Here is an 11,692-nt window from a genome sequence, read left to right as displayed (position 1 = left end):
GGCATGTGGGATCTTCCCGGACCGGGGCACGAACCCGCGTCCCCTGCATCGGCAGGTGGACTCTCAACCACCGTGCCACCAGGGAAGCCCTGAAAATAAATGTTTTTAAAGAAATATAATCCTCATAATCTGTACCCAGTTTGATGTAATTTATATATTGAATCAAAGAAAACATCAAACTTGGTGCTTTTACTTAACTAAAATGAAAGTGTTTCTTATAACAGGTAGTTATATTAAATTGGAATTTATAGAAAATGAAGAAATGATTGTTTTGCAACAAAACACAATCACCATTTCAGATTTCAAAATTGCAAAACTAATTTGATATGTATCTTAATCTGATCAGATTTCTGTTAGCACAAGCAAACTGTGAATAGTCCATATTTCAGAAATGCAGAGAGCCTTGTGGTAGGAATTGTCTCGTCTTTAAGGTAATGACAATTACAAAAGTGTAAAAAACATAGAACTATAGCTTTTCAAAAAAGTGGTTAAGTTTATATACATGTTTTTGCTTCCTACGTCCTGCTAGAGTGGATAAATGATTAAGTAAAATGGGTTTTTGAATTTATCGTTTTTTTTAATGAACTACATATACTTTTTATTTTTGGTCTGACTGATCATACCATTAATACTAACTTTGGAGAAGCAAATCCGATGGATCCATCTGCATTTTAAATAATAGAAATGTTTCCATTCCATTGAGTTTATTTTTTAATTAATTGAAAATGATCCTGTTGTCCTTAAAAAACCCTCTATAACATATTCTTCATAAGTCATAATTTTTATACCTGTTTTATGTATTATGGTGCCATTGTTTTCCAAAACATTTCTAAAAAGGAGGTTCCAAACATCAGTATCTGAAGCCTTGTGTACTTCCAGTAGCATTTAGGAAGGCAAATTACATATTTATAGCTTAATGTAAGATTTGTACAAGAATTTCAAACGGTGGTGTTTCCATTCAGATCTGGCTTTGTAAGTAATATAAAATACTGTTTGAACTTTCTTAATAATATAAGCTTTTGAAAGAGAAATTCTGAAATCTTTGCCTCTCATCATGGATTTTATTGGAAAGAAAAAAATTCTTGAATGGTATGTCTGGATAAGCTATGAACTCTCTGAAAATACAGTCTTGCTTTGTCACAGACTCCTACAGTCATCTTCATTTCCTTAAATCTTTTCATAGAATGAGGGAGTTTTCTTTAAGATTAGATGCCTACAGAGCAGAGATGGTATAATGTTACTTACATTTGAAGACTTTCTCAAAACATAAAGGAAATGCCAATTTCATCTTCGTTGCTAGATGTAAGAACTGTCATTAGGAGATTTTTTCTTTTGCTGATTAACAAGTTCGGAATGATTATTTTCATTTATATTATTTTGTAGAAACAATTCGTTAAATATATAACTAAATGTGACTTGAGTTTTACTTCTTTGAAAGTTTTACCATATACATTTTTAAATCCTGAAATAACTTTGTAGTAATTTGGGGGAGTTGAACACAGAAACAGGCTGCTTGGTAAGGTAATAAGCTGTCTATTAATAGAAGCGTTTAGGCGTATATGCTCACCCCACCATCCCTTCACCAAAGCATGTACAAACAAGGTTATTGTGGAGTGAAATTTTATGGTTTCCTGAAACTGGAGAAATCAGTGATTCTAATTTTATGAATAATAAATTTTGAAATAGAAAATGCTATAAATTGTAATGTTAATTTTGGCTTAATGCCAATTTATTTTTAAGAAACTCAGTATTTGTTTAGATTTAATTGAAATCTCTGTGAAAGATAGTGTTTAGAAGAAAGAGTCAATAAATTCATTTGTGTACTATATTTTATGTAATCATACAGAATATATATTACAATTTAATGCCTAACATACTAAAGAAGGAAACCAAGTTGTATCCCCCTGGAAAAAAATTAGGTAGGTCATTTTAACTGTCAAATAGATATGAACTATTGATTTTACTTTTTCCTAGCACATTGACAAATTTCCTGCCCGTTGGGAAATTTGAATTGGATGTAATTATTTATATCTAAATAGTTGTAGTTATTAATGCTAAGAAGTAATGTAAGGAAATAGACACTTTGAGGAATTTAGTGTTTCACTTAGACTTGCAAAAATAGTAATCAAAATAGCAAACATGTTTTGAGCACTTAGTGTGTCCTGCTGTGCTAAATGTTTTACAATTTGGTTTTTATTTAATCCTCACAACTCCATGAGGTAGGTACTAGTATTAATCTCATTTTGCAGATAATGAAACTGAGACTTAAGATGGTAAAATAACCAGCCCCGAATGTTGGGCATTATATTTTGGTTTTTCATTTTGTCAAATTAATTAACTCATATTGATCATATCTTATACATAGATAGCTTGCCAGTTTCTTTCACATATACCTCATCTGATATTGATAAACATAGTGCTTAAGACCAGATTGTTTACAGATACATGTTCTGTAGCTCTCCAGTTCTTCTTGTTGATAATCATTTTTGTTTAGTTATTTTACAGCAGCTTCTTGTCTAAGACAGGTGTTCTTCTCCCTCTCTCCAGCTTCCCAACTCCCACTAAGAATCCATTCAGCTGCTAAAACTTTAAAACATTAACGTATTACTTTGAAAATTAGTTCAAATTTTATAACGAGTTTTATTTTGCTTCAGAACTCATGATGTCAGAGTCTCTCCTCTCTCTAGTGCTGCTGGAGGAATGGCAAAATGTTTTCTCTAGATCTTTCTAGCTCAGTATTACCTCCCTATTTGCTGTTAGTTAAGTGTAAAAATCTTATATTTCTTCTGAACAGTACTTCAAACACAGTAGACCAAAGATACGTGCTATCTTAAATGGTTTTACTTATAAAATTCCTAGACAATTAGGGATTAGAGCTACTGTAACATTCTCACTTTTGTAGTTTATTTTTTATTAAAGCAATAATATTGTACTTTTTCTTTTACTTATGATTGGTTTTTTGCATTGCTGCATGTTACTTTAAACACCTGGCTTTCTTCATTGAACAGTTTTATTTCCTTTAATTCATGTGAAGACCTTACTATTAGTTATATTCATGTTATTTCATTAATGCATTTTTGTTTGTTTATACATTTACTCTATTTGATTAAGGATAAGAACTCCTGTGCTTTTAAAAAAACCTTTCCAAAACCAAATAGAGAAGTTAGTGATTTTTATATATTTCTTTTTGTCTGTTTTAGGATGGCTACCATAGAGTAGTTAATATTGTGCCAAAGAAACCACCACTGCTAGACAGACCTGGTGAAGGAAGCTACAGTAGATATTACAGTCATGTTGATTACCGAGAATATGACGAGGGCCGCAGTTTTTCTCATGATCGAAGAAGTGGTCCACCTCACAGAGGAGTATGTAAATTTCCCCCATGTACTAATTGTTATTTTTTATAAGTTTAAAAAATCGTGTAATTTTTGGAATTTATGGGACTGACCATGAAGGCAGTTGAATAAACACTTCCTGCTTGATGCTCTGTTGACTTGCCTGCTGGAGCTGTCAAATGGGAACTGGTAGTCAAGAATCTTGGGGTGCTGGACAAAGTGGGTAAGCCCTCTGGATAGTTCTATCTAAATGACATTAATTCCAACTAGCCTGCTTTTTTATCCCCTAAATTGGCAAGGATTTGCAGAACCAGATAAAGGTAATCTTATCTATTGCTTTTGTATTCAATAAGTGATAACCAGGTAGTTATCTTTTACTGGATGTGCCCACTTACTTTATTTTTATCATGATGCAATGCTGTGGGTAAGGTTGGGTTAAGGTTGTTGAGACTCAGTCTCATTTTTGTTATTATTAAAGTCCACTTCCTAACTCAGATTGGAAAGCCCTCAAAACATTGCCTTTCCTATAATAAGCACTTTTTAAGTGTTAGCCATTATTGCTATTATTATTATGTTTTTTCTCTTGATCATCTTTAGTAATCTATAAGTATATATTTAATGTTGCAATAATCTGTTATTGAACTTGATTAAACTATTCCTTGATGCACTTCCTTTGACCTAGCTTGCATGTTTATAACATTCCTTTGCTAGACCGTTTTCCTACATTTTCTCCTTTTTCTCCTTCCCTTCTGTATAATGTTGTAATTAACAGTACATATTCAGACGTTGCTTATGATAAATTTGACCTCACAGTAGCCATTGGAATTAGTTTCCCTACTTTACACCTGAGGAAATGGAGCTAAGGTGATTTACCCAAGATGAGTATGTATGGGAGTTTAGTTCTCTTACTACCACATCATCGTGACCCTTGACAACTCTAAAGTGGCAGTGAGACTATTCAGTATTTTCTTGTGTTTGTTTTTAAGTTTGGGGTGTTATAGCTTCCTTACTTCTCAATAGAATTGATTTTTATTTTGTTCAATTTTAAATGTCATGCTGTTCCTTTAGGAAGAAGGGTTTGATACTGAAAAGGAAATACTATGTGTTATTTCTATTTTAGAAATACTGGATTTTGCCATCAGAGCCATTCTTCCAGGTAGTCTCAAGGAGAAACAGTTTGGCCTTTGCATAAACAGTTGTTATCCCTCTTAGGAAAACCCTGTGGCCATTTAGTGTAGACAGGGAATTTTGGATTCATTGGACCAATTTGTATTTGAAGCCGTATGAACAAGATTTTTTTCTAAAACCTTGCAGCATAATAGTGCCTCGATAATTTTTTTTACTATTGTTGTTACAAATTGTGTTTATTCATACTTTACACATTTTCTCTTTAAATTTTCTTCAAACGAACAAGCAGGCCCACGTGAGATCCTTAGGATTCTCATGACGCTAATTCTTACCTAGAGTTCAGTTAGTATAAAGCAAACTGCTTATTTGATCCAATATTCTGTTATAGTTATTGAGTTTTTTCTTTTGTTTGTTAATAGTTTAATGTTGGGAAGGAAAATGATGAATATATTTTACTTCTGTAAGAATAGAGTACGTGATGCTAAAGAGGAGGATGAAGATAGTATTTATTTTAGGTGAATCAGTGTTTCTGATTGTAGGTAATGCACATGGTACAGTTGTCCCTCGATATCAGGGGATTGGTTCCAGGACCCACCAGGATACCAAAACCTGAGGTTGCTCAAGTCCCTTATATAAAATGGCATAGTATTTTCATATAACCTGTGCATATCTTCCGTATACTTTAAATCATCTCTAGATTATTTATAATACCTAATACAACATAGTGCTATGTAAATAGTTGCTGGCATGCAGCAAATTTAAGTTTTGCTTTTTGGAACTTTCTAGAATTCCCCCTTCCCCAGTATTTTTGAGCTGATGCAGAACCTGTGGGTATGGACGGCTGATTGTACATTGTTCTTTGTATAATTTTAAAGTAATTGAGTATGGAGTACCATGTGGTTCTTTTATATGTACCTCTTCCAAATTTGTTTTAGAGGACAATGTGTGCTTTCTTTGATTAATTTTAAACTTAGTGCCACATCTTGTTCTAATATAGCTTATCAGTAAGTGTTGATTTCTTATTATATTGTTTCCAGTTGTGGTTTTTAATGGGAGGTAGGTTGAGAAAAGGAAACTTGAACAAGAAAAGTGGAAAAATGACAAGTTCTTCATTGGGCTTGAATATGAAAATTGCTGAGCAAACTTGCAGAGGAAGAATAAAATGAAAGGTCGAGAAATGTGTGCTTGGCTAAATTTAAATTGAACCTTTGTTCTCGAACAGACTTTCTATGTTGTGAATGTTGGCATGTGCTTTTGGTAATAAGGCTGTTTGGGCCTACCAAAGAAATACTTTAAGTATTTTAATAGAGATAAATGGTACCACAGGTTCTCAGTCTACCAAATTAGTTGTTGAAATGGATGACTTACGGTATCCTTTTTACTTTTTTATGCCTTTGAAGCTCAGAGAAATTTAGAAAGGTGTCTTTGCCCTCATATTATTTTGGTCTTAGAGACTAGTTTCCAGTAGTTCTGTTAGATACATATATACCCTACCTGACCAAAATAATGTAAATGAATAGCTAAGTAACTTTTTTCTGTTACAGGATGAATCTGGCTATCGGTGGACAAGAGATGATCATTCTGCAAGCCGACAGCCTGAATACAGGTAAAAAGATAAAAATAACATAATTTCTTTGATATTTGCCTCACTGAGATGTCTGCTATTTTTTTTTTTTTTTTTTTGCTGTATGTGGGCCTCTCACTGCTGTGGCCTCTCCCGTTGCGGAGCACAGTCTCCGGACGCGCAGGCTCAGCGGCCATGGCTCACGGGCCCAGCCGCTCCGCGGCACGTGGGATCCTCCCGGACCGGGGCACGGACCTGGGTCCCCTGCATCGGCAGGCGGACTCCCAACCACTGCGCCACCAGGGAAGCCCGAGATGTCTGCTATTGAAATCTAACCTCAAGGCACATCAGTGAAATATTTAATAGGATTTAAAAATTTGAAAGCAACTAGCATTGTATTCTTTTTGTGACAGTGTAATGTATTAATGGCACTAATAGCTAGTGTTCTGTATCTCTTGGCATTTTATAATTGACAGTAAAAATATATATTTAAAAATATTTAAACTCTTGTTATATTCTTCGCTAATTATTTAATTATTCTTAATGAGTCATGTGGATTATAAGGTATGTATTTGCTTAATTAGAAAATAAGGCATTTTTTCCAGAAGTATCCTTCTTGAAAATATTTGAGTCATTACAAATTGTCTCCTATTAAAAAGCATCTCTCAGTTGCTTTATTTTGATCAATTAAGTTCTGTTGGGAAAACGCATTTTGGAAGGACCTCGATCATTGTTAGCTTTGGTTACTTAATAGAGGCATTTGATAGAATAGTTAGAAAAAAAAAGATGGACATATTTAACCAGGTTGATAGTTGTTTTTTTAAATGATTTCACTCTGGTAGTGTTGGAAGTTGTAAAAGGAGCCTTTTAAAGATCTCTTATAGACTGTCAGACAAGAACCCCAAACTCATGGAGAATGGCAAGGAGTAACTGCCACAGTTCCATAGGTGCCAGAAGTAGACACCTGGATTCAATGGATAAGAACAAGGCAGTTAATTACTCATAGCACAGCAGTCAGAAGGGGCATCAGCATGGCAGTATTGGTCTCCTGCCCCCAGGTCCCACAGGGTGATGTGATAGCAGAGATGGTGGCTATGCATTGCAGCTAAGGAACCCGGAGTTAAGTGCTAGGTACCTTTTGTTGCAATCAGGAAGCAAGTCCTTTCCCATGGAGTAAGCAGTCACATGGTAATTATGCTGTGGTCACCTTGACCTGTTGAACTGTCTCTTGACCAGTTACAAAAACTCTTCAGTATCACTGGATGGTTAGGTCTTTCAGTTTGGTATGTATGGCAGGCATGTACAAGGACGTTCAGAACTCATGGCAGACTGCCTCTTTCAAAAGAAGCAACAGAGATAATAGATGCTGAAAAATACTTTGATAAAATTTAACGCTCAGTAATTATAAAAACTGTCAGCCAGCTAGGAATAGAAGAGAATTTCCTTTATTTGATAGGCATTTGCTATACTGAATAGTAGAGTTAGAAGCATTCGCCTTAAAACCAGAACAAAGCAATAATGCCTGTTTTCACTGCTTCTATTCATTATGGTAATGGTGGTCTCAACACCTTCAGTAAGACAAAAATGAAGGTTAAGGGTTAGAATGAAAGAAACAAAACTATTTACAGATTGTATAATTATCTATGCAGAAAATCCAAAGAAGTCTATAAACTATAGAACTACTAGGATATTAGCAAAGTTCAGTATAATAAAATCAACTATCAGCAGCATAAATTAGACAACGTAATATAGAAACACTATAGCAGGGACTTCCCTGGTGGTGCAGTGGTTTAGAATCTGCCTGCCAATGCAGGGGATACAGGTTTAAGCCATGGTCCGGGAAGATCCCACATGCCACGGAGCAACTAAGCCCATATGCCACAACTACTGAGCCTGCGCTCTAGGGCCCGTGAGCCGCAACTACTGAGGCTGCATGCCACAACTACTGAAGCCCGCACGCCTAGAGCCTGTGCTCGGCAACAGGAGAAGCCATCGTAATGAGAAGCCCGCGCACCTCAACGAAGAGTAGCCCCTGCTCGCTGCAACTAGAGAAAGCTCATGCGCAGCAACGAAGACCCAACGCAGCCAAAAAATATATATATATATAAATAAATTAATTAATTACAAAAATACTATAGTGTGAAAACGATAAGGATAATAAGAATAAATTTAACTGAAGTGTGTGAGACCTATTTGGATGAAATTACAAGTCATTTCTAAAGAACATTTTAAAGTCCTGAGTAAAAGGAACAACACAGCATCCTTGGCTATGAAGAGACAGTATCACAAATATGTCAGTTCTCTTCAAATTCAGGTGTGAATTCAATGTGGTTCCAGTCTAAATTCCAGGATTTTTTTTTTTTTTTTGCATAGAAGTTGGCAAACTGATTCTAAAATTAATGTGAAAAGTGAAGGGCCAAATAGCAAAAATAGTATTGAAAAACGTGTGAAGACTGAATATGCCATATATCAAAACTTATTAAAGCCGTAGTAGTGTAAACAGTGAAACAGAATAGGGAATCTGGAAGCAAACCTAGATATTGAAAAACATGTGAAGACTGAATACGCCATATATCAAAACTTATTAAAGCTGTAGTAATGTAAACAGTGAAACAGAATAGGGAATCTGGAAGCAAACCTAGAGATTGAAAAACATGTGAAGACTGAATATACCATATATCAAAACTTATTAAACCTGTAGTAATGTAAACAGTGAAATAGAATAGGGAATCTGGAAGCAAACCTAGATATGTCTAGGAATTTAGGATATTAGTAGTATTAAAAATCAAATGGGGAAAGAATGAACTTTTTAATAAATAATACTGGGACAAACTGCTATCCATTTGGGGGAAAAAATGTGAAATTGGAAGCCTGGCATGTCAATATAAATAATCTGATATAATAGAGACCTGAATATGAAAAGTAAAATTTAAAAAAAAAAACACAGCTTTTGGTTAGATTAGCTAATGGTTTATATTTCTCCCTAAATAAACAGCTCTTTTGTTTTTTGAAACAGCTCTCGGATTATTTTAATTCTGTTGTTTTTCAGTGTTTAAAATAAGAGTTTCTGCTTTTATCTTTCTTCTTTTTGTCTTTTTTAGCATTTTTTTCCCTGTGCCTGTGTATAATTTTACATAAATGAAATAAAATCATATATGTGACTCCTCAATCTTAACAGCTATGTTAACAGCTTGGTGTATATTCTCCTTTCCTCCATATTCATAGATGTTTGGGGTATTTGATTTTTGTTAATGAGATCATGTTACACACACTTTTCTCTTAAGTTGCTTTTCTCCTTCAGAGGCTTGTGAAAATCCCTCCAAGTTATTTGGTTTAACTTTAATTTGAATCTTTTTAGCGACCAAATAATGTTCCATTTTGTGGCTATACCAAATAATTTAGTTGTTCACCTATTGATGAATGTTCATGCTGTTTCCAGTACAAAACAGTGTTGCAATAAATCTGAGTACATAATATCTTTAAGAAACAGTACTTTGGTTTCTATGGGATAGATTGCCAAAAGTGGAGTTTCTGGGTCAAAGGGCATATATATTTTAAATTTTAATAGATGTTTCTAGTTTGCCTTCTAAAAGCCTAAAACACTTATGCTTTCATTTAAAAAATCTAATATTTTAATTTCAAGTTTAATTTGTTTTTCTTTTTTTTTCTCATTGGTGAAGCAGAGTTTTTTTTGTTTTTTTTTTTTTTTTAATTTTTATTGGAGTATAGTTGATTTACAATGTTGTGTTAGTTTCAGGTGTACAGCAAAGTGAATCAGTTATACACATATCCACTCTTTTTTTTTTTTTTCCAGATTCTTTCCCCATATAGGCCATTACAGAGTATTGAATAGAGTTCCCTGTGCTATACAGCAGGTTGTTATTAGTTATCTCTTTTATATATAGTATTGTGTAAATGTCAATCCCAACCTCCCAATTTAACCCCCACCCTAGTCCACTGGTAACCATAAGTTTGTTTTCTACATCCGTGACTTTACTTCTGTTTTGTAAATAAGTTCATTTGTACCCTTTTTTTTAGACTCCACATATAAGATTTAGATTCCACAAGTATCATGTGATATTTGTCTTTCTGTGTCTCACTTACTTCACTCAGTATGACAGTCTCTAGGTTCATCCATGTTGCTGCAGATGGCATTATTTTGTTCTTTTTATGGCTGAGTAATATTCCATTGTATATATATGTACTATATCTTCTTTATCCATTCCTCTGTTGATGGACATTTAGGTTGCTTCCATGTCCTGGCTATTGTAAATAGCACTGCAATGAACATTGGAGTGCATGTATCTTTTCGAGTTATGGTTTTCTCTGGGTATATGCCCAGGAGTGGGATTGCTGAGTCATATGGTAGTTCTGTTTTTAGTTTTTTAAGGAACCTCCATACTGTTCTCCATAGTGGCTATACCAATTTACATTCCTGCCATCAGTGTAGGAGGATTCCCTTTTCTCCACACCCTGTCCGCATTTATTGTTTGTAGATGTTTTTGTTGATGGCCATTCTTACCGATGTGAAGTGTTTTTCTTATTTATTAACATAAGTAAAGTTTTGAAATTTCCTTTGAGCATTGTTGTAACTGTATCCCACTGATTCAGATATGTAGCAATTTTATACTGATTCTGACATAGTATATTCTAGTTATTCTGTGATCAGAGAATGTTGCCTGTATTCTTTTTTTTTTTTCCTAATTCGTGCTTTCCTAATCACTAGTGATGTTTGGCATCTTTTCGTGTGTTATTTATTTGCCATTCACAGATCTTCTTTGATTATGTGTTCAACTCCTTTGTCTACTGTTTTTTTTTTTTAACATCTTTATTGGAGTATAACTGTTTTACAATAGTGTGTTAGTTTCTCCTTTACAACAAAGTGAATCAGTTATACATATACATATGTTCCCATATCTCTGTTGCCTGTATTCTTACTCTCCTGTTTGAAATTCAATGATCATTAGTTGATCAGTTTTCTTATCTGTACCATGAGCATTAAAATAAGGTATTTTCTTTTTGAATTTTTTCTGGATATATACATGCACATCAGTGTTCATAGAAGCACTATTTATAATAGCCAAGACATGGAAGCAACCCAAGTGCCTATCAACAGACAAATGAATTAAGAAGACATGATGTATATATATATATACGTACAATAGAATATTACTGAACTATAAAAATGAATGAAATACTGCCATTTGCAGCAACGTGGATGGACCTAGAGAATATTATGCTAGGTGAAATAAGTCAGAGAAGGACAAGTGCTGTATCACTTAGATGTGGAAACTAACAAATAATACAAAGGAATGTATATACAAAACAGAAACAGATTCACGGATATAGAAAACAAACTGGTTACCAAAGGGGAGAGGGAAGGTGGAAGGGACAAATTAGAGGTATGGGATTAACAGATACAAACTACTGTGTATCAGAATGAAACAGATAAAAAACAACTATATACTGGGTTGGTAAAAAGGTTCGCTCAGTTTTTTCCGTAAGATGGCTCTAGTAGAATTTAGTTGTCTTTAACTTCATTCGAAACAATTTTGTTAGACTGTATGTGACCACTGTCATATCAGTGTGCATTAACAAAAAAGACATCAAAATTGGTGAATTTTTTTTTTTTTTTTTTTTTTTTTTTTTTTGCGGTACTTGGGCC

General features: G+C 34.1%; 1 protein-coding gene across 16 annotated transcripts in view; it reads left to right on the top strand.

Annotated features, from left to right (window-relative positions):
- The window catches only part of PPHLN1 (periphilin 1), a 168,884-nt gene that overhangs the window by 21,291 nt on the left and 135,901 nt on the right, over positions 1-11,692 (top strand). For 12 of the 16 annotated variants that reach the window (XM_028491446.2, XM_055085684.1, XM_055085680.1 and 9 more), the window contains 2 exons: positions 3,201-3,365; positions 6,008-6,069. In XM_028491446.2, the coding sequence (XP_028347247.1) occupies positions 3,201-3,365; positions 6,008-6,069 (227 nt within the window). The remainder of the gene's footprint in view (positions 1-3,200; positions 3,366-6,007; positions 6,070-11,692) is intronic. The other 4 variants (XM_024122723.2, XM_055085686.1, XM_024122722.3 and 1 more) reach the window with 1 other exon arrangement.

The sequence above is a fragment of the Physeter macrocephalus genome, chromosome 6, assembly GCF_002837175.3.
Source record: "Physeter macrocephalus isolate SW-GA chromosome 6, ASM283717v5, whole genome shotgun sequence".
Lineage (NCBI taxonomy): Eukaryota > Metazoa > Chordata > Mammalia > Artiodactyla > Physeteridae > Physeter > Physeter macrocephalus.
Note: the sequence above shows the minus strand (reverse complement) of the source record. Positions and strands in the feature narration are given on the sequence as shown.